General features: G+C 40.4%; 1 protein-coding gene across 2 annotated transcripts in view; it reads right to left on the minus strand.

Annotated features, from left to right (window-relative positions):
* Positions 1–22200, minus strand: part of GSK3B (glycogen synthase kinase 3 beta) — a 273914-nt gene extending 251714 nt beyond the window's left edge. Inside the window, exon 1 of one of the 2 annotated variants that reach the window (XM_019024078.4) lies at positions 20473–22200. In XM_019024078.4, the coding sequence (XP_018879623.1) occupies positions 20473–20560 (88 nt within the window). In that variant the 5' untranslated portion in view covers positions 20561–22200. The remainder of the gene's footprint in view (positions 1–20472) is intronic. The other variant, XM_031009212.3, reaches the window with a different exon arrangement.
* Positions 22201–27109: the final 4909 nt, after the last annotated feature.

Consider the following 27109-nt stretch of genomic DNA (forward strand, 5'->3'; position numbering starts at 1 on the left):
GCCGAGATCGTGCCACTGCACTTCGGCCTGAGCAAGACTCAGTCTCAAAAAAATAATAATAATAATTATCTTCAAACACTATAAAAATAACTTCTTAAAAAGAAAAACATGACAATCAACTATGTATTACAATTTGGTCTCTATATTTAAGATTCAAAGTTTTCCATTTCTGGCTTATTTTTCAACATTCATCATTTATTAAATGACAACTAAGTACAAAGGATTTTCCAGTGCAAGAATAATATAAAACAACAACAAAAATTATTGAGACCAATAACCATGGGAAATAATAAGGACAGAGGCAGGTGAAGTGTTAACACTTCTGTTCTTGCCTTGGATCAAACTATGATATCTTAACTGAGCTCAAAATTGGTGCCTTCAAGCTACCAGAGGTAGCAAGGCTCCATTTCTGTACATTCGCATACTCTTAGGACAGTAAAGTAGTTAAGAATAAGAGCTCTAGACTAAATTACCTGGGTTGGAATCCAGGCTCTGCCACCTGCTGGCTATGAAACCTTGGCAAGAGTTACTTAACTTCTCTAAGATTCAGTTTCATCTGTTAAAGATAAAGTGATCCTGACTGAGCTCTGTGGCTCACATCTATAATCCCTGCACTCTGAGAGGACAAGGCAGAAGAATTGCTTAAGCCCAGCCTGGACAACATAGGGAGACCTCATCTCTACAAAAAAAAATTAAAAAAAAAAAAAAAAAAAAAAAAGCCTGGCATGGTGGTGCGGGCCTGTAGTCCTAGCTAATTGAAAGGCTGATGCAAGAGTATCACCTGAGCCCAGGAGGTAGGCTGCAGTGAGCCACAACCACACCACAGCACTTCAGCCTGGGCAAGAGAGCAAGACCCCATCTCAAAGAAGAAAAGAAAAGGATAGGAGCTCAGGCTCAAAACTGATTTTGCAATATGGATTTCAACTACACTTTTTACCCATCTCTCACAGCCACTGTTTTATAGCTAGCCAGATCAGTTTTAAAAGCAAAGTATTTGCTCTTAAAATTTTTTTTTTTAAATAAAATAAACTGTACTTATATATGACTGACAATTACTTTCTCCTCCATAAGTAACACTACAAAAAGTAGAAGTTCCTAAGCCTTACCCTAAAAAACCTTAATTCTTCCAATTTCGGGCAATTATCTTATTCCCTCTCCAAATTATAAAGGCCATACAGTGGAGCAATTAAGAGAACAGGTTCGAAGTATGGCTATGCATCTTGCTGGCTGTGTAAGGCTCTGTAAGCATCAGTTTCCTCATTTATAAATTCAATTTGCCTTAGAAGACTGTGACGAAGATTAAATAAGATACAAACAAGTTGCTTAAAATAGAGAATAGACAACCCATGGAGAAAAACAATAAAACAAAGAGTTGGTTTTTTGAAAAAATAAAATCAACAAACCCTTAGACTACACAAAAAGAGAGGAGTCCAAAATACACAAAATGAGAAATGAAAGTGGAGACATTACAATAGATGCCTCAGAAATAAAAACAGTTGGCCAGGTGCCGTAGCTCACGACTGTAATCCCAGCACTATGGGAGGCCGAGGTGGATAGATCACTTGAGTCTAGGAGTTCAAGACCAGCTTGGGCAACATGGTGAAACACTGTCTCTACAAAAAATACAAAAATTAGCTGGGCGTTGTAGCACATATCTGCAGTACCACTCAGGAGGCTGAGGTGGGAGGATCACTGGAGCCCAGGAATTGAGACTGCAGTGAACGTACATCGCACCACTGCAGTGCAGCTTGGGTAACAGAGTGAGGCCCTGTCTCTAAAAAAAAAAGAAAGAAAGAAAGAAAAGAAATAAGAAGGGTCATGAGAAACTCTTTTTTTTTTTTTGAGACAGAGTTCCACTCTGTCACCCAGGCTGGAGTGCAGTGGCACGATCTTGGCTTACTGCAACTTCCACCTCCCGGGTTCAAGCGATTCTCCTGCCCCAGCCTCCTGAGTGGCTGGGATTACAGGTGCGCACCACCACGCCCGGCTAATTTTGGTCAGGCTGGTCTCGAACTCCTGACCTCATGATCTGCCCGTCTCAGCCTCCCAAAGTGCTAGGATTACAGGTGTGAGCCACCACACCCAGCCCTGAGAAACTATTACGAACAATTACATGCCAACAAATGTGATAACTTAGAAGAAAAGAATACCGAGAAAAGTACAACCTGCCAAGGTTGAATCAGAAAAAAATAGAAAACCTAAATAGACCCATAACAAACAAAAAGATTGAACCAGTGGTAATTAAAATCCTCCCAAAAAAGAAAAGGTCAGGACCAGATAGCTTCACAGCTTAATTCTACCAAACTTTTTAAGAATACCAATACTACTTAAACTCTTCCAAATAATAGAGCTGTAACACATTTGATAAGGCCAGCATCACCTTGATACCTAAGCTAGACAAAAACATTACAAGAAAATAAAACTACAGGCCAGTATTTCTGATGAACACTGATGATACAAAAATCCTCAATAAAGTATTAGCAAGTCAGATTCAACATATCGAAAAATTACACATCATGATCAAGTGGGATTTATATGGGCATCCAAAGCTGGTTTAACATACACAAATGAATCAATGTGATATATTAAGAGACTGAAAGAAAAATGACACAATCATATCAACTGACAAAAAGCATTCAACAAAGTTAAACTTTCTTGATAAAAACTCTTTAACAGTTTAAATATAGAAGGCAAGTTCCTCAATATAATAAGGCCATCTATGAAAAACCCACAGCTAACTACATAATCAATGGCGAGAAACTGAGAACTTTTCCTCTAAGACCTGATACAACGCAAAGATGCCCACTCTGACCACTTCTATTCAACAGAATACTAGAAGTGCTGGAAGAGCTTGTCTAAATCAAGAGTATTTAGACAAGAAAAAGGAAAAAAAAAGTTAACCAAATCAGAAAATTATCTCTATTTGCAGATGGCATGATCCCATATATAGAAAACTCCAAAGACCACATGAAAAACTGTTAGATTGAATAAATTAATTTAGTAAAGTTGTAGAATATAAAATCAACATAAAAAATTCATGGCATTTCCATACACAAATAATGACCAAGCTGAAAAAGAAATTAAGAAAACAGCCCCATTTGTGTTAGTATCAACAAACAAAATACTTAGGAATAAATTTAACCAAAAAGTTGAAAGACCTGTACACTGAAAACTAAAACTACTGATGAAAGAAAATGAAGAGGACACAAATAAATGGAAAGAATTCCATGCTCATGGATCAAAAGAATATTGTTAAAATTATCATACTACCCAAAGCAACAAAACAGATTCAACGCAATTCCTATCAAAATCCCAATGGCATTCTTCACAAGAGTAGAAAAAGCAATCCTAAAATTCACATGGAACCACCAGACTCTGAACAGCCAAGGCAATTCTGAGGAAAAAAAAAAGTTGGGGGCTTCACGCTTCCTGAGTTAAAATTAAGTTACAAAGCAACTATAATCAAAATAGTTTAGTACGGCCATAAAAACAGACACACAGACCAGTGCAACAGAATAGAGAGGCCAGCAACAAATCCAAACATAGACCGTCAACTATGTTTCAACGAAGGCACCAAGACAACACAATTCTTCAATAAATGGTGTTGGGAAAAATGGATTTCCACATGCAAAATAATGAAACTGAATCCTCATCTTACACCAGACACAAAAACCAACTCAAAATGGATAAAAACCTAAACGTAAGACTTGAAGCCACAAAATTCCTAGAAGAAAACATAGGGAGAAATCTCCTTGACATTGGCCTTGGCAATGACTTTTTCCATGAAACCAAAACACAGGAAACAAATGTAAAAATAGATGAGACTACATCAAACTAAAAAGCTTCTGCACAGCAAAGGAAACAACAAAATAAAAAGACAACCTACAGACTGGGAAAACATTCTGGCAAACCATATATCTGATAAGGGGTTAATATTCAAGATTTATAAAAAAATCATACAACTCAACAGCAAGAAAACATGTAACTCTATTTAAAAATGGGCAAAGGAGGTGAATAGACATTTCCCTAAAGGTGACCTAAAAAACGGCCAACAGGTATATGAAAAGGTGCTCAACATCACTTATCATCAGAGAAATGGAAATCAAAACCATGATGAGATACCACCTCACCCCTGTTAGGATTATCTATTATCAGAAAAATAAAAATAAAAAATAAGAGATTAAGTGTTGGTAGAGGTGTAGAGAAAAGAGAATCTCTGTACACTGTTGGTGAGAATGCAGATTAGTGCAGCCACTCTGGAAATAGTATGGAGGTTTCTAAAGAAACTAAAAATAGAACTATCGTATGACCCAGTAATTACTCTTTGGGTATATACAAAATATTATGAAATCATCACTTCGTAAAGATATCTGCATTCCCATGTTCACTACAGCATTGTTCACAACAGCCAACATATGGAAACAACCCTAGGTGTCCATCAATGGACGAATGGTTAAACTTCAGTGTGTGTATATATATGTGTGTGTGTGTACACACACACATATGGATGGACCTGAAGGACATTAACTGAAATAAACTATACACAGAAAAAAATATATATCATGATCTCAATTATATGTGAAATCTTTTTTCAAAAAAAGGTCAAATATACAGAGATAGAGAATAAACTGGTTAGCAGAGGTTGAGCAGGGGGGGAAATGCGGAGATGTAGGTCAAAGTATAGGAAGTAGCAAATACCTGGGATAAACATGTCAAAAGATCTAATGCACAACATGAAGACTATAGTTAATAATAGTGTATTGTATCTAGGCTTTTGTTAAGAGTTGAGTAGATTACAGTTGCTCTTGGTAGGGGCGAGGGAGAGGGGGTGGGTAACTATGTGAGATGGAGATGTTAATTTCTTTTACTACAGTAGCCATTTTATTATAATATGTATCATATTAACATCATGTTGTATATCTTAAATATACATAGTAACATTGATTTTAAATTAATTGCTTACTATTGTACAATGACATGGTAAGTACTCAAAAAATTTTCTTCCTTTACTTCAAGTCTGGAGGGCCTGGGATCAACATCTGGAACCTATTCCCTACTAACCGTAAGGCCCCGGAATAAATCAATTAAAAATATATATATATTTTTAACCTCAGATTCTTCACTCATTAAATGGGGCAAATATTGTCACAGAGCATTATGAAAGTTAAATGGAATGAGAGTGCTTGGCACACAATAAACATTCAAAGGGTAGCTGAATCTGAATTCTAAAATTCCGGCCATCATCAACAGCATCCAGAGAAACTCAAAATCTATCATGACCACAAACTTTTTTCTAATTAGCTTCTTCCCCCACCCCAACTCCCATGGTCCACAGCAGCATTTCTCACCTCTTTCCTAGACTTTAGAAAGTCTAGGCTTTCTCAGCTATATGTAAGAAATTAACACAAAAAAGATGTTTTTAATTAGATATAATGTGAAATGCATTTTAGAACAATTTCCTACTCCTAAATAAATATTGAAAGCCAACAAGCTATACAACTTATATTGATACCATAGCCCACACAGTGCCGGAAGACAATCTCCTGTCTCTGGGTCTTCTTTTCTAACGACCCAGGAATTGGCCCACCTGCTCCCATTTTGGAAGTCATGACAAATACGACAAACACAACCTTTGTTTCTAACTAAGTTCTCCTTCTCCAATGTAGAGCAGAAATATCAGAAATATCATACTAGAACTTCTCCTCTTTTTTTTTTTCTTTTTTTTCTGAGATGGGGTCTTGCTCTGTTTCCCAGGCTGGAGAGCAAGTGGCATGATCTCGGCTCACTACAACCTCTGCCTCTGGGGTTCAAGCGATTCCTCTGCCTCAGCCTCCCGTGTAGCTGGGATTACAAGCGTGCACCACCATGCCCAGCTAATTTTTGTATTTTTAGTAGAGACAGGGTTTCTCCATGTTAGCCAGGGTGGTCTCAAACTCCTGACCTCAGGGATCTGCCCGCCTCAGCCTCCCTCTGGGAGGGATTACAGATGTGAGCCACCGCACCTGGCCTGTCTCCTCTATCCTTTCAAAAAGCACAGCTCTTCTTTAATTTTCTACAATCTGACAGGAAATTACACACACACACACTCTTTTTTTTCTTTCTGAGACAGTCTCGCTGTCTCGCCCAGGCTGGAGTACAGTGGCACGGTATCAGCTCACTGCAACCTCTGCTTTCCCAGGTTCAAACGATTCTCCTGCCTCAGCCTCCCGTGTAGCTAGGATTACAAGCATGCACCACCATGCCCAGCTAATTTTTATATTTTTGGTAGAGACAGGGTTTCACCATGTTGGCCAGGGTGGTCTCAAACTCCTGACCTCAGGGATCCACCCCTCCTCAGTCTCCCTCTGGGAGGGATTACAGACATGAGCCACTGCACCTGGCCTGTCTCCTCTATCCTTTGAAAAAGCACAGCTCTCCTTTAATTTTCTACAACCTGACAGGAAATTACACACACATACACACACTTTTTTTTAAATAAGTAGACTACTGCCACAAGTAGATACATATTAAACTTTTTCTTTTTGAGACAGTCTCGCTCTCTCGCCCATGCTGGAGTGCAGTAGTGCAGTATCAGCTCATTGCAACCTCCGCTTCCCAGGTTCAAATGATTCTCCTGCCTTAGCCTCCCTAGTAGCTAGAATTACAGGCACCTGCCACCGTACCCGGCTAATTTTTGTATTTTTAGTAGATATGAGGGTTCACCATGCTGCTCAGGCTGGTCTCGAACTCCTGACCTCAAGTGATCCACCCATCTCAGCCTTCCAAAGTACTGGGATTACAGGAGTGAGCCACCGTACCTGGCCTATATAAACATATTTTTTAAAGGCCTCAGAGTCTCTCAGTAAAAGTTATTCCTGATGTTCAACTGAATTTAAATAGAATTATACCTTGTTCTTTACTAAATCCTCTTGGTTCAAGAAGGGCATAACAAGTATTTGCTACTTACAGAGAAAGTAAATTTCTTCCATGTCTAAGAATTGTACCCTATACCAGCCAAACATCTCACAATGCACACATTTAATCACAGAAGGAAATACCATGCTGATATGTGGAAAGCAATTTATTTTTCAAACCCAAATACAGAAAGTCATATTCGACCACTATTTAAGAATTTGTATTATGGCCAGGTGAGGTGGCACACACCTGCAATCCCAGCACTTTGAGAGACCAAGGTGGATGGACTGAGCTCAGGAATTCGAGACCAGCCTGGGTAATATAGCAAAATCTCGTCTCTACAAAAAATACAAAAATGAGCCAGGCATGGTGGCGCACTCCTGTGGACCCAACTAATGTGGATGATGAGGTGGGAGGATTGCTTGAGCCCAGGAGGTTGAGGCTGCAGTGAGCCAAGATCACACCACTGCACTACAATCTGATCAACAGAGCAAGATTCTGTCTCCAAAAAAGGTGGGAGGAGGGGGAGGGAAGAAGAAGGAAGGCGAAGGAGGAAGAAGGAAGAAGACAGAAGGAAGAAGGTAGAAGGAAGAAGGAGAAGACGACGACACTCTTTCCTCTAATAAAAAAAAAAAGAAGTTGTATTATTTAGCAATAGAAACCCTATTGTTTATTAATATTTCTCACCCTCTCTGGGAAAGCTCTAGAACTGACATACTAACATATCAAACAAACAAACATCATCTTAAAGACCCAAAAAGAGGTCTTGTAAAAATTAGTTTCGGCCAGGCGCAGTGGCTCATGCCTGTAATCCCAGCACCTTGGGAGGCCAAAGCACCCAGATCATTTGAGGACAGGAGTTTGAGACCAGCCTGGCCAGCATTGTGAAACCCTGCCTCTACTAAAAATACAAAAATTAGCCAGGCGTGGTGGTGGACACCTATAATCCCAGCTACTCGGGAGGCTGAAGCATGAGAATTGCTTGAACCTGGGAGGCGGAGATTGCAGTGAGCCAAATCACGCCACTGCACTCCATCCTGGGCAATACAGCAAGACTCAGTCTCAAAAAAAAAAAAAAAAATTACAGTTTCACAACTCCCCCACAATACAATTACATACCTAAGTACATCCATGATGAAAAGACTTCTCATATTTAAATATTGTCTGTTTACTTTATTCTTTTGCAGAGTAAGCTACTTGGTGAAAGGAAAGAAATTGAACTGTCAGGTTTCACTGTTATAAATCTCTCTTCAGTCCTTACCCACTCCAAATAAAATAATGTAAGGGGATACCATAGTAGCGTCATACGCTCAATGTTTCAAAGGTACTGTGCTTACCAACCAGTGCAACCTAGCACCCAAGTCCTTTCTTTCAGTCATCCATCCAAAGATTTCAGAGCCACTCAGTGCTAAGCACACAGTGCAACAGAAGTGTCTGTATACTCTATGTCTCTTTCCTTTCCCTACTATCATTCCTTCACATTTAAGAAAAAAAAAAAAAACCAGGGTCGGGTACGGTGGCTCACACCTGTAATCCCAACACTTTGGGAGGCGGGCGGATCACGAGATCAGGAGATAGAGACCATCCTGGTCAACATGGTGAAACCCTGCCTCTACTAAAAATACAAAAACTCGCTGGGCTTGGTGGTGCATGCCTGTAGTCCCAGCTACTGGGGAGGCTGAGGCAGGAGAATCGCTTGAACCCAGGAGGTGGAGGTTGCAGTGAGCCAAGATCGCGCCACTGCACTCCAGCCTGGCAACAGAGCGAGACTCCATCTCAAAAAAACAAACAAACAAAACACAAATTTAACTTAATTTCTTACATCAAAACTTAAATGTTCCTAGAAACATCAGCAATAGCTTGGTGACCTGTAAACTATCATACCACTAGACACCATATCACATGACAAACTGCCTTCAACTAGAATATGTACTAAGTGACCCAATACAAAAAGGACTGTGCTCCACACTGCAGAAAATACAAAGATGCATAAAATATTTTTATGTCATGTTGGAACTTATGATCTCCTACGGAGAAACAAGACACATTAACAAGAATACAAGGAAGAACATTAGAAGGGTCACAGAGAGTGCTGAAGGAGTTATATGAAAGTGAATTTCATGCCTTGAGATAAGCATGAATGACTAAAGAGGTGGCATTTGAGACTGAAAGCCAGCTAAGGTCTTTGAAACAGCAAGGGGAAATAATATATGACAAAGAATATTTGCATCGAAAAAATTCCACGGAGGCCAAGGCAATCATGGTAAGGACAACACCTAATTATCTTAACAGCAAAAATTTAAATACCTATTTTAACAGTTTTACTAAAATAAGGGTGGAAAGAATCACTACCCACCCTACAGCAAGCCCCCTTCTGAAAAACGTAACAATTTTCAACCTCTTTTAAATCTCAAAATAAGCTGAAAACATGATTAAAAACAAAGGCATAAATCAATGAAGTGTTTTTAAACCACACACACCTTTTCCATTACTTAAGAATAACAAAAATAATATAATTCCTGGACAAAATTCTAAGCCTGCACTGTCCAATTCAATAACCACTAGCAACATGTAGCTAATGAACACTTGAAATGTGGCTAGCCCAAATTAGTATGTTCTTTTTTTTTTTTTTTTTTGAGAAAGAGTCTCGCTGTGTCACCCAGGCTGGAGTGCAGTGGCACAATCTCGGCTCACTGCAACCTCTGTCTCCCAGGTTCAAGCAATTCTCTGCCTCAGCCTCCCAAGTAGCTGGGATTATAGGCGTCTGCCACCACGCCCAGCTAATTTTCGTATTTTTAGTAGAGACGGGGTTTCACCATCTTGGCCAGGTTGGTCTTGAACTCCTGACCTCGTGATCCACCCGCCTCGGTCTTCCAATGTGCTGGGACTACAGGCATGAGCCACCGCGCCCGGCCCCCAAATTAGTATGTTCTTTAAGTGTAAAACACTCACTAGGTTATAAAGATTTACTACCCAAAAAAAGGATGTAAAATATCTCAATAATTTTTATATTGATTACATCTTGATATATTATTAGCTTAGATACACTAGGTTAAATAAAATATATTACTAGAATTAATTTCACTTGTGTCTATTTTTCAAAGTGGTTCATAGAAAATTAAAATTACATATATAATTCACATTTTTGGCTTATGTAATATTTCTTCTGAATAGCTCTAGTCTAAACAATTACTTAATATTAATATTTTTCAGATTTCTGTACTTGCCTCATGTTCGCATGGTAATCACTTAATAAAATGATACAAAGTAACCTTCCAACATCTATTTCTCAGTATCTAGATACTGCAAGGGTGAGGGTATCTGCCCAAAAAGTATATAGCTTCTTAACTGCCCTTTTGGAACAAATATGGAAAAAAACGATGAACAACTTTTCCAGGTATATTTATCAAACAGTTATCAGATAAGAACTATTCAACTAACAAACAAATTGTGGGATTTCCATACAATGAAATGTTATTTAGAGATATGGGATCCAGGAAACTGGAGAGCCAACCCTGAAGAGCAGCGAAAGAAGTCAGAGGATGACAGCTGTACAACGGGGCCTGGAGAACAACCAGATCAGATCCCAGCAGTTGAACGAGGGCTCCAGGAAAAAGGACACTCCAGGAAAAGAAAGGGGCAGGAGGCAGGTAGAAATCCAGAGAATGTCTGATAAATTGGTACATTTGGGGGGAAGAATTGAGATTATAATTATTACAAACAGTATTAAAAAAAGAAAGAAAGAAAATGGCAACAATAAAGTCTAAAAAGATTAAAAGCAAAGGAAAAAATGTGACTGTCACTTTGAAACAGCTTAATAGCTCCTTAACACTTTAAACAGAGAGTTACCATATCACCCAGCCATTCCACTACTTAGGTATATACCCCAAAAGATCTGAAAACATATGCCCACACAAAAACTTGCACACAAATGTTCACAGCAGCATATTCATACTAGTCAAAAAGCAGAAACAACCCAAATGTCCATCAACTAATAAACAAATCGCAGGATTTCCATACAATGAAATGTTATTCAGCAATAAAAAGGAATGAAGTACTAATACATGCTATAACATGGGAGAACCTTGAAGACATGCTAAGTAAACGAAAACAGTCATAAATGGCCACGTATGACATAAATCCATTTATATGAAATGTCCAGAACAGGCAAATCTATAAAGACAGAGAGTAAATTAGTGGTTGCCTAGAGCTGTGGGGAAGGGGAACATAGGGAATGGCTGCTAATGGGTATAAGCTTTATCTCTGAAATGATAAAAGTGCTCTAAAATTAGATGGTTGGGATGGTTACACAAGTCTATGAACACCTGAGTAATGAAAAAATGAATGTTACGGTATGTGAATTATATCTCAATAAAGCTATTCTCATAAGGAAATGTGATCACTGTATACTACTTGTTTCTACATAGAATACTGTTCCATGTCTACATACTGAGAATAATTTGAATAATAATTTAAATAAATAATAGTTTTTAAATAGTGGAATAATTATATCAGTATGAAAGCAAAAGGGAGATGGGCATGACAATAAATGATGTCTACCACAACAAGACAAAAAAATTAATTTTAAGAAATAGATAAAAAGCATATAATTAAAAATATGACAAAAACTACTAGAGGAAACAGCTGTCATAGCCAATGTTGCTTCTAAGAAGTAGGACTGGAGGACAGAAGATTACTTTCCATCATAAGCCCTTCTGCACTATTTGATTTCTTTAAATCATATATTCCTTTATAAAAGTAATTTTTATTCAACAACTAAGGGGTGCTTGATTTAGGAGCAGAATGAAACCGTACGCTCTTAAAGAGGTATAAGGCACAGGCTTCATTGACACTGACGCACTCTGCGCCTCTGATCTCTCAAGAGAACAGGTTTTCTCATCTAAGATGTTAGAAAAATAGAAAGTTAAAAAATTATCCTTTGTCTTTTTCTTTACTATGAAATAAACGTCTATTTTAAATGTGCTATTAATTGTTCATTGGTTAAGACTATTAACATTTTACCTCTAATTGCCACGAGAGGAGCTCTGTCATCTTTGCACTTATTCTCCAACTAACTTATATTTAGAGAAATAAGTATTTACTAATTTAATAGGTTAAAAAATAGCAATTTTCTAGAGTTACTGATTTAAATTTGTTTTAATTCTAACACTTCTGCTAAAGCTATTGTTAATTTATGTATGTATACACAAAATGCAAGTCTACTATAGAAATCATTAATCCGTAAAGATTCAGAATACCTATGAAAGGACACATAAGAAATTGTAATGCCAGTGGTCTCCAGGAAAGAGAACTGGTTGTTGCAGAGCAGGAGAGAAGACTTCACTGAATATCTTTAAAATTTTGAACCATGTGAGTAAATTACATTTTTTAAAAATTAAAGCAAAATAGGTAAATAAAACATGCAATTATCTGGCACACTGCACTCAATAATTACTGCCGTTATTACCATATATTATGAGAATATGATATACAGTACGTTGCTCTTCTATATACATGTAATTATATCTTATTATTAAAACTCTACCAACTCAAAGCTTCCCCCTTTCCTTCATAATTTAAGTAATGTATAGAATGTGAAAACCCTGAATTCCACTAGGGCAAATGTCCCTGCAAATACTATCAGTCTGATGCAGACATAATTCCAGTACCTCCAACTCTTCAGGTGCTCACACCACATACTCAAAATCTAGCATTAGAAATTCAATTGACTCAATTCAATAACTTCAACACAGGTCATGAAGAAAGTGTTAATCAATTAAAAATATTAACTGATTTTGCTGCACTTTGCGAGGCTGAGGCCAGCAGATTGCCTGAGGTCAGGAGTTCAGGACTAGTCTAGCCAACATGGTGAAACCCCATCTCTACTACAAATACAAAAAAATTAGCGGGGAATGGTGGCATATGCCTGTAATCCCAGCTACTCAGGAGGCTGAGGCAGGGGAATTCCTTGAACCAGGGAGGTGGCGGTTGCAGTGAGCCAAGATTGTGCCACTGCACTCCAGCCTGGGCGACACAGTGACATTCCGTCTCGAGAAAAAAAAAAAGTATTAACTAATTTTATAAAATAACAGGAAGCAGACAGTGTTGCATTTAAATAAGATACCTTTCCTTGGAAAAAAACCTAAATCACCCAACCTTTCTAGTTATATTAGCCAATTAAGCCCCTAAGAATTTCTCAGACCTCCAAAGGAAAAACTACTTTGCCACTATCACCCTTTTTCTTCAGCCTAACAATTAAGATACCCAGCTTTTCAATTCTCATAGGCCATAAATGTATCTAGAAAAGTTCCTCTCTACATAGATATTCATAATTCATAAGAAAGCTTAAATGACTCCATGCAGTGCCTTCTAAGCAGTCCACAAACAAAAGGTACAAGCCAGCCAAAATCCAAGCAGCAATTCCATATATACTAAGAAGGAAAAAAAAAAAAAAAAACAGAAATAGTAAGACAACAAATCTTAAATCAGATAAAACTCTGCTGCTGAGTTAATAAATGTAGATGGACAATGGAAGAAAGAGTTGGAAACAATACCCTGGGCTAGCACACTAAGGACTTTAGTACCTTTATCCATACTGCTGAAATCCAACTAGAAGATGGTGAATCAGACAGAATGACCCAGTTCTCTTCATCACTTCAGTGATCAACAAATTACAGATATTTTATGTAGTTTATGCAGAAGCCCAGGTTTCCACAAGAGATTTTTCTGCCTCCTGCCTCTTTAAAAGAGAATTAATATTCTCGGATGGGTGCAGTGGCTCATGACTGTAATCCCAGCACTGTGGGAGGCTGAGGCAGGATTGCTTGATTCCAGGAGTTCAAGACCAGCCTGGGCAAGATGGCGAAACCCCCTCTCTATAAAAACTACAAAAACTAGCCAGGCATGTTGGCGCACGCCTATAGTCCCAGTTACTCCAGAGGTTGAGGTTAAAAGATCACCCGAGCCCAGGAGGCAGAGGCTGCAGTGAGCCAAGACTGTGCCACTGCACTCCAGGCTAGGCATAGGCAACACAGCGAGACCCTGTCTCCAAAAAAAAAAAAAAAAAATTTCTCGGGGTGAACATTTTCAACAATTATCAGAATGATTTACCCTGGAACTATATGAACCTACATACCCTACATACACTAAGTAATCCCAATATGCTTGTTTCCCCGAATCATCCATTCTTTTCAGTAGCATAATGCTTAATCAGTACCTATCCATTCCCCTGATCTGTGATTTCAAAAAAACCCAGACAACTCAATGAATTACAACTATATGTTAAATAATAACAAGGAACAGTTAATAAAAGCCTGAAAACTAACCTATGAGCAAAGTTTACACTCCATTTGTCTGCAGATATTAGCTGCTCAGGAGCACTTCTGGTTTACTGTCAATTACCAGCCAATTCCAATAAGGTGAGATTCCAAATAACGCAATTCCACATTGATGCATAGCTGTTATTCTTCGCGAAAACTAAATTAGAAACACAATTTAGTTCGGCCACATGTGGTGGTTCACGCCTGTAATCCCAGCACTTTGGGAGGCTGAGGTGGGAAGATCACAAGGTCAGGATTTTGAGACCAGCCTGGCCAACACAGTGAAACTCCGTCTCTACTAAAAATACAAAAAATTAGCCAGGTGTGGTGGCAGGCGCCTGTAATCCCAACTACTTGGGAGGCTGAGGCAGGAAAATCGCTTGAACCTGGGTGGCAGAGGTTGCAGTAAGCCCAGATCACGCCATGGCACTCCAGCCCAGGAAACAGTGCGAGACTCCATCTCAAAAAAAAAAAAAAGTGTACTTTTTATTACTGAATTGATTTGAAATAAGAATCAAGAAATTAACCTTAGACCATGTTATTAAGGGAACACGTTAAGGACTTGGCTTTCTGCTGTTGTTAACCATGGTACTCTGGAAATAAAAAGTTGGTTTGACAAAACTAGTTTCAAGACAAATACATCATTACTTCAAGTGATCAAACCAAACATGCTAGGAAAACTATTCAATACAAAAAATATAAGATTTAATCACTTATAAAATTGGAACCTGCACATTGTTTGGAAGTTGACCTCTCTTCCCAAAATATAAGCAAAAATGGTAAGGGGGATTATAAACTAAGAACCCAAATCAACTAAACTGTCTTTTGTTTTGTTTTTTTTTTTTGAGACGGAGTCTCTCTCTGTCGCCCAGGCTGGAGTGCAGTGGCACAATCTCAGCTCACTGCAATCTCCGCCTCATGGGTTCAAACGATTCTCCTGCCTCAGCCTCCTGAGTAGCTGGGACTACAGACGCACACCACCACGCCCCCGCTAATTTTTGTATTTTTAGTAGAGACGGGGTTTCCCCACGTTGGCCAGGATGGTCTTGATCTCCTGACCTCGTGATCCACCCGCCTCGGCCTCCCAAAGTGCTGGGATTACAGGCGTGAGCCACCGTGCCAGCCGAACTAAATTGTGTTTCTAAATCTTACACCACATCAAATGCATTACAGACAAGTATATTGGAATAATTTACTAAAAATGTCCATTATGTACTGAGTATTAGCTCATTTAAAAAAATAGAAAACTCAATAACGTAAAATGGAATATTCCTTTTTTATATAAATTTAAAGGCAGAAAATCTCAGGGAAAACAAACTGTTCTTTACTCAGTTTTTCCTTGCTGTTCTATTCACACAGGTTTTTATATAAATATACATTTATACATTACACTCAACAAATTTCAAAAGCAATTTGATTTGTATAACCAAGGATGATTTGTATAACTCAAGATAAAATGCCAAGAGTGCAACCTCCGCTTTAATGAAAATGCTCGTCTTCTGAACAATGAAAATGCTTTTATTCTTGAAATCGGGGAAAACTCCCTTTCCACCACCACCACCCCACACACAAAAAAAAAAAATCAGCTAGAAAATGATAAACATTCCAACAAATTAATTTACTTATGGTGATTATGTTCTTAGAAGAACAATATCCAGGGAACCCGGTTGGTCCTTTTAGTACCAACACACACTCTTGTCTCACCCACACAAGTGTTCTGCCCCTCCATTCTCCATTATAGGGTGGAGCATCACAAGAAGCACCACAATCTCACATCCTGTCTGTCATCTCCAACCCTGTCTCAACTTCATGGGTCTTATTTAAAAGTATGGAACTGTGACAATAGGGTCAACATATGCATGTTTCACAGCCTTCTCTATGCATAAAGTGCACACACAAATAGAGCTCTCCCACTCTTTAGACTCTGCTGCTGGAATAAAATCTCTGACTTTCCCAGCCTTGCTGTTTCTCCAAAATATTATCTCACACCTGCAACTCAATTCTAATATAAGGGTTAGACAGTAAAGCGTGCAAGTACTGATTTTCAGCTGAACTTTGCCAGTGAAATGAGAAGATGTCACCTCATTTTCTAAATGCAGTTCCCAATTAGCCATAAGGCGATTTGTGAATCTCTGGGTTCCCTTGAAGTTTTTCCTTTTGCCTGTGACTTACTGTCACTTCACAATTAGCATTCTACAGGTGCATGCAACAAGAAAGCATGCAATTCTTAAATATCTTAAACGTTTTAACAACTCTGGGGAAGTCGGGTTGGGAAATGACTGAAAATAAAGTTCTGGTTTTCAGTCTCACACATGAACTCTTTTCCACATTAACACAGGATTATCAAGAAATGGACTAAACTCTAATAACCTAATTTTTAGATGTCATAAAGAGATTAAATTTCCCAGGGGAATACGGAAACTCTAAGTTGTTACCTACTCTTTGGCTTTAATCACCATACGACGTAATACTGCAGAATAATATGTAGCTACTATTATTCTCTCTTTGCTAATAGAAATTTTGATCTAAAAAAGTTTTATATGAGGAAACAACTTAAGTGAAACAGACTTATTTTCATATTTCTAAATCTTATATTTAAGTATTAAACCTAAACTAGCTAAATTTTCTCCAATTGTATATACCAAAAGGATTACTAATATTTTAACCAAAAGTGCCACAAACAGTCCCTTACTTTCCCTATGGAGTAAAATATCATGTGAATCTAAAGAAAAACTTTATAAACATTTATTTAATTACATGTAAACTTGGAAGTGAACAAAAATGAAACATTGGTTTCACTATAGCAAGTAAAAAGTAGTATTTCAAATATACTGATTTAAATTTGGGATGAATGCCTAAACTCAACAAAAAGGGCAAAAAATACTTGTTATAAAATCAACTTTTAATTTCTTCTGGAGTCTTCACAAAGTGAAGGCTCTCAATACTTTATTCTTAGATAAATTTTGCATTTAAAGTAATAGTAATAATCATTATTTATAAAAAACAAGTTTTAAGCATATATCAAAGATTAATGGCTACATAAAATATCTAAAATGTTTCAGTCACAGTTCAGTCCAAAAAGTATTTTCATTGATCTGAAATAAACCATCATGAAACTATTATAACCAGGTTTCAAGTGTGAGGCTTTTGAAGCTGTATATAAAAAAAAAAAAAAAAAATTAGGACTTTGACGAGAAGCATTTAAATAAAAGCCCTTAGTTTACTGCTCCCGAATATAAATCCAACATTTTTAGGTGTAGAAAAATTAGAAACTGTGCAATTAATAGACTAAGAAGTCAAATATCACTGCCAGTAACTAACTGCTGTCTGAATTTCAAGGGAACTTATTGTATATTAAATTTTAAGAAAGTGAACTCACCTACCCTCTCACCTCAGCACTTTCTCAATTTTCCCATTACAATTAACAATATAACTCAGCAGTCAAGTCTTCCAGGCCAGTAACATCAGAATTTATTTTTAACTCTTGACTCCTTCACAAATATTCCACTTCAGTCCAGTATGAAGTTCTGCCAGTTCTTCATTCACACTGTCTCTCAAACCTGTTCCTTTCACCCCACTTTCACATTTTACTTTATTCCCTCATGATTCACAACATACCCTACTAGCTCCCTAAAAAGGCTCTAGCATCTCTCTACTATAATTCACTAATTCAACTGCAAAAATCATCTTACATCTTATTCAGCAACCAACAATAAATCCAGATCTCTTCTGAATCTCAATCAAACTTGTACAGAACCCCTCTGCCCTCCATCAGCTTTCTCTTATTTCTCAAATTCCATCCGTTCTTATGTTCTTATTTAGGCCCCTTTAATTCAGATTTGTCAACTTGATTATTGTCTGTCATGCAAAACTCACCATCTTTGTTCCTTGGTACACTCCTTCCACCTAGACCTTTCATGCTTTTCTACCAGTTCAAGTTACCACCTCCTTTAACATCAGTCTTAATACACCTTGCCCGCAGGAAGTCTTTCCTCTCCCAATCATCAGTCTCACCCCTTTACTCTTTGCCACTCTGAACAAATGATTCAATTTGTATTTTACAGTCTTGCAGTCATCACGCTATTGTTTTAATTTTTTTTTTCCCATAGCCTCCCTCTACAACTAAAGGATAAGCTTTTGAGAGCAAGGACTACTATTTCTTACGTCTGTTTTCAACAGGGGTTCCTTAGAATGCTAGCATCCTAACAAATGCTTAAAGACTCCCCTTTCTTTTAAATGCTTTTAAAGTCAAAGCTGTCAAAAACACATAATTAACACTAAACTCCAACTTTTTAAATTCTAAATTGACCTATATGGTAATCGGAATTAAACATTTTCATCTATATATTTTACAAGAGTTACTCCATCCTTAGTATCTGTATTACCAAGAATTCAAGAGTCATTTTCAAAGAAAATCCTGAAAAGAAAATGAAAAGTCCCAAAATGTAGCATTATAATCTAGCATTACAGATCTCTGAAATAAAGCTAATAAATCAATTAGCTGAAATAGACTGCCTGGTTTTCAAACTATATTACCAAGATGTAAAACATACAAACACTCCAGTACCACAAGAGGCTCTTAAGTAGCTATTATAAGATTTGTATCATCATAGCTGAAAATTACCCCGGAATTTTAAAATATTTTTCAAATGACTCCATGAAGTGCTTAGAAAGCACGACCCTTCCCTGAAAGATGCATAATCAGCTTTCCTCTTTACCTACCCGGGCATTCTCTACTTGCAAGCCACAGGGAAAAAAAAAAAATTAACTTTCAAAAATTATCTCCCATTCAGCTATTACCTAGACTACCCTGTTTCAGGCTAGTTCCCAAAGCCAACATGAATTGAAATCTTGAGTTCAACTAAAAGTGATCATTTTATGTTGCCTAAGAATATAATCAATTTCACATAACATCATGTTTTGCGTGTGTGTGGGTTCTTAAAATCTCAGTTCTTTAGTTCTCTCAGTTCTTCTAGACAACAAATTAATTTGTCTTTGCCCTCATGATGCACCTCTTTCCCACAATATAGATATTTTTGTTAAATTCTGCAAGTATGTTTACACAAGCTGTCATTAAATACCACATGAACTTCTCCATAAATAGAGATACACTGGAACATTAGATACTTAGTATATATTAAACACTTCAAGAGCATACTTTTCAGCACAAACCCAGGACAAGAGTAGTCCATCCACAACCCTGAACACACCCCAAATATCCCTATTATTTCTAGGACCATAGCCATCTGCAAAAGCCAAAATGGAATGGACTAAATCCACATTCTTCTAACTAAATCCACAGTTATCTAAATGTGATGGAAACTAACGCTAGAGTGTTTTAAATCGTCCTTTTTAAGGAACCCGCCAGAACATTTAACAGGTAATGAACGCAATAGCACTCCAAAATTGAACTTAAATGTAATGAGCCAGTGACAACATTTAACTATTTGGCACTATGACAAAACAAATCTCAATCAAAACTTGGATATATTAATACTTCCAAGTTAACTTTTGATTAAACATAAATTATACGGTGGCAGGTTGGTAATGTCAAAACAGGAAGGTTAAGAGATAACACATCAAACCACTTATCCAATTGAACACAAATGCATACAGAGATGTTATTGCTGCTAGGTATTTATCGGCTCCCACTAGTCCCTTCTAAAGAGAGAAATCAATGGCAGCCTCCAAATGTGAATGGTTACTGAGCAAGTTCATCCACAGATTAAGAACAAATATTATGTGTAGTCATACAAACAAGAAAAAAATGTTGGGAGGGTGGGACATTTAACGTCTCTATTAAGTATATCAAACTATGATAACCCCTGAGACCTAAAATACTCTCTCATTCCAAATTCCAAAAATTCTGCAAATGTGCATAATGGTTTATTAATCAAATCTTGTCCTTCTCTTTATTCTAAAGGATGGGCAAGTAAACACTGTCATCACTACTTTAACGTGGAAACACTCCAGCACTTGATGAAACTGACTACCAACAGCAAGAAAAGTACAAGAAAGCAGTTTGAAATCGAATCATCCAAATAAATATCATATTATCTCAATTCAAGGTTAATGAGACCGGGGGAGGGGGTATGGGAGGAGTAAAGAGGGAGCTGCTTCATCCTTGACTGAAGATAGGTTTTGCCCTTTTCCATTGCCTGTTTATCAGGAGGTCTAATAATTTCAGATCCTGGTATTTCGAGGTTTCTTATTTTAAGGGCGAGGTGGAAAAGGGGTGTAAAATAAAATCAATACTCACTGCTAACTTTCATGCTGCCAAAAGCTGAAGGCTGCTGCACCGGCTTGCAGCTCTCCGCAAAGGAGGTGGTTCTGGGCCGCCCTGACATGATCACTCTCTTCGCGAATCACCTTTTCCTTCCTTCCTCCTTTTCTTCCTTTTGTCTTTATGTTGGGGTGTTAGGTTAACGATAAATGCAGCATTAAGTTCTCCCACAGAAGAAAAAGAAAAAGACTTCGTCCTCTTGGCTTTTCACTCCTTTTGTATACTATAAAACACAAAACAAGCGATGTATTTCTCCTTCAAGACAGATCGGCACGGATATTTAACATATAGATGATTTAGGGCTTGGGAAAAAATACAATTCTTTCCCCTCCCTTTCCTGGGAGGAGAGAAAAGAGGGGGCAAATCCTAAAAAAATATGTATCACGTGAAACGGGGGCAAATACTTGATTGAAAATGAGTACTTCGAATATTATATTTTCCTCGGGGATTTTTTTTCCGAGTCAATGAAGAAGGGAAGCCGCGGAAGGATCACGAGTCTCACGCTTGAAGAGAAAGGGGGATGGGTAGGAGGGAGGGAGAGGGAGGGAGGGGGTGGCTCGGAGATGCGACGGGAAACGCTGCAGCTCCGGCAGCCGCGGGATCCGGCGGGCTGACGGCGGGGGCCCGGCGAACTAGAGGGCGGCGGAGTCGCGAGTCAGTCAGAGGCGGGCGGTGGCGGTGGCGGCGGCTCCTCTCCTCATTGCGCCAGGAGCAGCTGCAGGCGGCGGCTGGATCCAGCGGCCATGGCGGCGGCGGTGGCGGAGGCAGCTCCCTTCAGACCCCAGGCAGCGGCTCCTCGACTGCTCCCCATACGCCAGGGACATGGGAACCCGGCAACCGCTTCCGTCCCTCGGGGCCCCCTCCCCCGTCCGCGGCAACAGCTCGGCCGCCCTCCCGCCCCTCGGCTCTGCTAGGTGCCCGCTCAGGAAGTGTCCGCGCTTTGCCCCAGCCCAGAGCCCTGTCAGCGGCTGCGGGGCCGGCTCCTCCTCGCTTCCTTCCTTCCTTTGTCACTTGGCCCGGGCGGCGGCGGCGGCGGCGGCACAAGCCCGCATTCGCCCGGGTCAGGGGCTGCTCTGTGTGAGGAGCGCTGTCTGCGCAGCCGCCTTGCACTTCCCCACTCCTCCTCCCCCCTCCTACTTGTCCTCCTCCTTCCTCCCCCACCCAGCCTTACACCGCCCAGCGCCCCGCCGCCCGCGTAACAGGCGTCTGGGAATCGCCGGCCGAGCCCAACGCTCGCCCGCTTCGGCTGGGAGCCGAAGCCCGAACGGAGCCAATCACGGACGTCGTTTGTTTGCGGCTCCTCCCGGAAAAAGCCGATCAGCCTGAGAAACCAACTAGAAAGTGACGCTGGGAAACCACGCCCAAAGAACGGAAAATGCCGAAAGTAGCCGAACGGAAAGGGTGAATTCGCCTTGTTCGGTGGCTGGCTGGAGGAGACATTCGACAATGGCAACAGTGGCCAATCAGAGTCGCCGGCCCTTACGAAAAAGCTTGAAGAGTTGAGGAAGGTGAAACCCAGAGACGCTGGTGAAACTGCACGGCTGGGCGCCGCCGCCGCTTTGTGATTGGCTGGAAAACTCCGCTGGGAGCGTACCTCCTTCGGTGATTGGTGAAGAGAAGGGGGCTTCCGAGGACAGTCTGGCCAGTCAGGACTTCCCCTCCCTCTCCAAGGTGGGGAGAAGAAAGCGAAGGGAGGGCGTCTATAAAGCGCTGTCTCATTGGCCTGAAGCTTAGGCGCTGGAGGTGGGGCAAAAGGGAGAGGGAGGGAGCCCGAAACTCGCGGCGGCGGCCAATCGGCTCTCACTGCCGTCCAATCGCAAGACCTAGCTGCAGTGTGATTGGCCTTCGGCCCCGGTCCCAGGAGCGGGGAGATACCTGACTCGGGTCGTGGCTGACGACCCGACGGTTCGCCTGCGGCCGCCTCCAACAACGGTGGAAACCGCACACAGGGACCGCGGGCCCTCGGTGCAGCAAATCGGAAAGTGCTGCGGTCTGCGGCCCTGGGCTCTGAGCGCTCAAGCGAGCAGAGGGGTGGAGGGGCTCTCCCCACCCACAGGAGGCTCTCGGCGGGGCGCAGCCAATTCTGCGCGCCCAAGGCTCCCCTCTGCCCTGGATCGCGTGTGCCGAGTGTCGGCCTCTTCCCCGAAAGGGCCAGACGGACCACGGGGGCCTTCCCAGCCAGCTGCAAGCTCTCAGACGCTAAAATGGGAACAAAGCTTCCAGAAAGGCAGCGCCTTTGGGCGGCCGCGCCCCGCCCAGCCGCGGGGGCCATTGATACAGAGGCCTGCTGCGCTTGGTGTGCGCGGCCCGGCCGGGCCTCTGGAAACGCCCATGAGAAATGAGCTCATGCTGGATGCGCGCGCTCCTTGGGCGCAACTGCCCAGCGCAAAACGGGCCCCGAAAGCAGGTGAGGGGAAATGCCGTCAGGCCGGATATCCTGAAGCCTCCGAGGAAATGGGGGGGTCAGAGGAGCCCGTGGTAGCTTTGGATCTTTTGGAACTAGGGTGATCTATAAAAGTGCAGCTTGAGAAGATTTCATACATAAGACCAGCGTCCATTGTTCTACCATAGAACCAGTTCCTTTGGTCTGCTTTAGAACAGTGAGGTATGGCTACGTCAAGATAACAGAGAAAGTAGAACAGACAGTTGCCATCCTGATTGTAATCCAGTGGTGCCTGTAATTTCTACCTGCAGACTCATCTCTTTCTGTTAAGATGCTGTCTCCAGAAAGCACATGTAAAAGGACCTATATTTGATCAGATTACCTGGCTCTTGCTTTGAAACACTGATGAAGGACTTGGGACAGAACAAAGTAAGCTTTGATGGAAGACAGGAAAGGTCTAGATAGTGTTTGCAGATTCAAATGGCTACAGAGGCCAGACAAGTAAAGCAAATGAGTGAGACTAGCCTTGTGTAAGACAATGGGGAATGACAGGGAAAATGGCAAATTGGAATATCCATGCCATAACTAAAAGGAACAGCTGCTCAGCTCTAGCAGATTGTTGCCCTCAGGAATGTGGGTCCAGTGTTCTCAGATGTTCAAGTTTTTTCCTCCCAAAAGAAACCCCAAAATTGGATTTTTGTGTGAAATCTGTGCATTTTTAAATGTTGGTAACCACATTTTCAAACCCTGCAGGCCAACCTAAAAACATCCCTTGGCCGATGAGGCATTGGAAAAAGTGTTAATAATTGTTAGGGGCCCGATAGCAGTTGGAGGGTGAAAACAAAATGGTTTGGGACCTTAAATAATTGAAATGTATCTTTATTTATTTATTTATTTTTGAGACGGAGTTTCACTCTTGTTGCCCAGGCTGGAGTGCAGTGGCGCGATCTCGGCTCACCGCAACCTCCGCCTCCCCGATTCAAGTGATTCTCCTGCCTCAGCCTACCAAGTAGTTGGGATCACAGGCATGTGCCACCATGCCAGCTACTTTTGTATTTTTAGTAGAGACGGGGTTTCTTCATGTTGGTCAGGCTGGTCTCGAACTCCCAACCTCAGGTGATCTGCCTGCCTCAGCCTCACAGAGTGTCGGGATTACAGGCGTAAGCCACCACACCGGGCCGGTTGAAATTTATCTTTAAAATAGTGCACCTTTAATCCTTTTTTTATTTCTGTGTGTATCTTATAATGTGCATATCATGTTAGCTCAAGATCAAGAGTTTATGGACAAGCTAGGCGTGGTGGCTTATGCCTGTAATCCCAGCAATTTGGGAGGCCGAGGCAGGTGGATCGCCTGAGGTTAGGAGTTCGAGACTAGCCTGGTCATCATGGTGAAACCCCGTCTCTACTAAAACTTTAAAACTTAGCTGGGCGTGGTGGCGGGCGTCTATAATCCCAGTTACTTGGGAGGCTGAGGCAGGAGAATCGCTTGAACCCAGGAGGTGGAGGTTGCAGTGAGCTGAGATCCCACCATTGCACTCCAGCCAAGGCAACAAGAGCGAAACTCCGTCTCAAAAAAAAAAAAAAAAAGTTTATGAACCACTAGTTTAGACAAAGAATAATTGTACAGTTGTACAGATGGATAAGGAAGGAAAGAACATTCCAGGCAAAGAGAAAAGGTTATGCAATGGCTGAAATGTTTAACAAGGTATTTGGAGACCTTGAGATAGTTTGAAATTATGTAATGTCTAAGATGTGGGCCAAGAGAAAATAAAGGAAAATATCACAGGATAATAGAGGAGTAAAGTAAACTATGCTGTATTAACTCCATATTAGGCAGCCAGTAAAAATAAATACAACCACCAAAAGTAACTCAGAAATATGTTTAGGAAACAATACTAATTGAAAAATGTAGAACTTCAGGTTGTATATGTACCATATTTCCAATCTGTAAAATATAAGTACATTTGGATCAAGATTGGAAAGGAAGACAAATTAGAATAACTTGTCAATAACATATTTAAATATAAATGAAAATATTTAAATGTCTTTGGTTAGTATTTTTATAATAAATTTCTATTTTTTTACTTTTATTTATCTTTTAATCTCACTGTTATCCAGGATGGAGTGCAGTAGCACAGTCATAGCTCACTACAGCCTTGAACTTCTGGGCTCAAGCAGTCCTCCCACCTCAGCCTCCTAAGTAGCTGGGATTACAGGTGTAAGCCACTGTACCCCACCTCTGTGTTTGATTTTAAGGGGAATTGGCCCAAAAAATAACATTTATATTATTTCTTCACTATGATTCACATGTCCCTCAGAAGCCTCTAATTACAATGGAATTCTTTAAAAAAATTCACATTTCTCAGCAAAGCTTTCCAACCAAAATTTTTATGATAATCCTTTGTCATATAAGTTAAAATAGTAAAACTAGACAATAGTGAGTAAGTATTATATTTGAGACACCTGCTAGGCATCTGATATAAGGTGGATGAGAGGATCAGTGTCCTTTGGGAGTTTACCCTCTAGGGAAGCAACTACATGAAAAGTTAAATAAATTATAAAAATCACATTTTGAATTGATAAAAGTTACGAGACAGAACATAATTTGGTTTTTATTTATTTTTTTGAGATAGGGTCTCACTTTGTCCTCCAGGCTGGAGTGCTGCGGCCTCAACGTCCCAGGTTCAAGGGATCCTGCTGCCTCAGCCCCCCACGTAGCTAGGACTACAAGGGTGCACCACCACACCCAGCTAATTTTTGTATTTTTTGTATAAATGGGGTTTTGCCATGTTGCCCAGACTGGTCTCAAACTCCTGGGCTCAAAATCTGTGTGCCATGGCTTCTCAAAACGCTAGGATTACTGGCGTGAGTCACCATGCCTGGCCTATAATTTGTTAATATGGTTGTTACTACAAAGTTTAAAATAAATTGCCCATGCATTCCTATTTATAATAGGTGAGTGGAGGACACTTCAATCGAAAGTGATCTTAAAGGAGGAGTAGTAGGATTTGAAGATGAAGAAAGAAGAGGGGAAGTAAATTACTTTCCATCACTTCAATTTCAACCCATCAGATAAACCCTCTCTTTAGTAAACCCGCATGTGGGTGTAGCTATAACAGCAATTAAGGATAGTGTCACTCTGTTCTTCTGACTTTGGGAAAACCAGTTTGGCTGGAACAAAAAGCTGATAGAGAAGACTAATGGAAGATAAGGTTGAAAAGGTAGGTTTGTGGGAGCTTTGAATGTTACAGGTAAAAAACTGGGCTTTGTCCTGTAGACAGTGGAGAGGTACTTTAGCAGATGTAAGACATTACCATTATAGGAAAGCCTCTGAAGTAACATACACTGTGGTTTTTCCTGTTGCTGAAAATATGCCCAGAGTAACAAGATGTGGCATAGTTGGTTATGTGTCTTACAACCAGTGAGGTGTGCCCAAATGGGAAAGTAATGAATGAATACCCAAAAAGAAGAGGGAGAGTGTTTGAAACACTGTCACTGTGAAATAGACTGGTTGTATGAAAAGTTGCATATCAAGCCTTTGGCAAATTATATAAATACTCCGATTTTGACATCTTAAAGGAGTATACTATAGAAAATAAAAGAAAAACACTTGAATCTGTTACAGGAAACGGGTCACGATCCAGACCCCAGGAGAGGGTTCTTGGATCTCACACAAGAAAGAATTCAGGGTGACCCCACAGTGCAAAAGTCAAAGCAAGTATTAAGAAAGTGAAGGAATAACAGAATGGCTACTACATAGAGCAGCCCTGAGGGCTGCTGGTTGCCCTTTTTTTTTTTTTTCCTTTGAGACGGAGTTTTTGCTCTTGTTGCCCAGGCTGGAGCGCAATGGCCTGATCTTGGCTCACCGCAACCTCCACCTCCTGGGTTCAAGCAATTCTGCCTCGGCCTCCTGAGTAGCTGAGATTACAGGCATGCGCCACCATACCCGGCTAATTTTGTGTTTTTAGTAGAGTCAGGGTTTCTCCATGTTGGTCAGGTTGGTCTTGAACTTCCGACCTCATTTGATCTGCCCGCCTTGGCCTCCCAAAGTACTGGGATTACAGGCGTAAGCCACCGCACCTGGCCTGGTTGCCCATTTTTTATGGTCGTTTCTTGATGATATGCTAACCAAGGAGTGGATTAATCATGCCTCCCCTTTTTAGACCACATAGGGTCTAAACTGTCATGGCACATTTGTAAACTGTCATGGCACTGGTGGGAGTGTAGCAG

This window comes from Gorilla gorilla, chromosome 2 (assembly GCF_029281585.2).
Source record: "Gorilla gorilla gorilla isolate KB3781 chromosome 2, NHGRI_mGorGor1-v2.1_pri, whole genome shotgun sequence".
Lineage (NCBI taxonomy): Eukaryota > Metazoa > Chordata > Mammalia > Primates > Hominidae > Gorilla > Gorilla gorilla.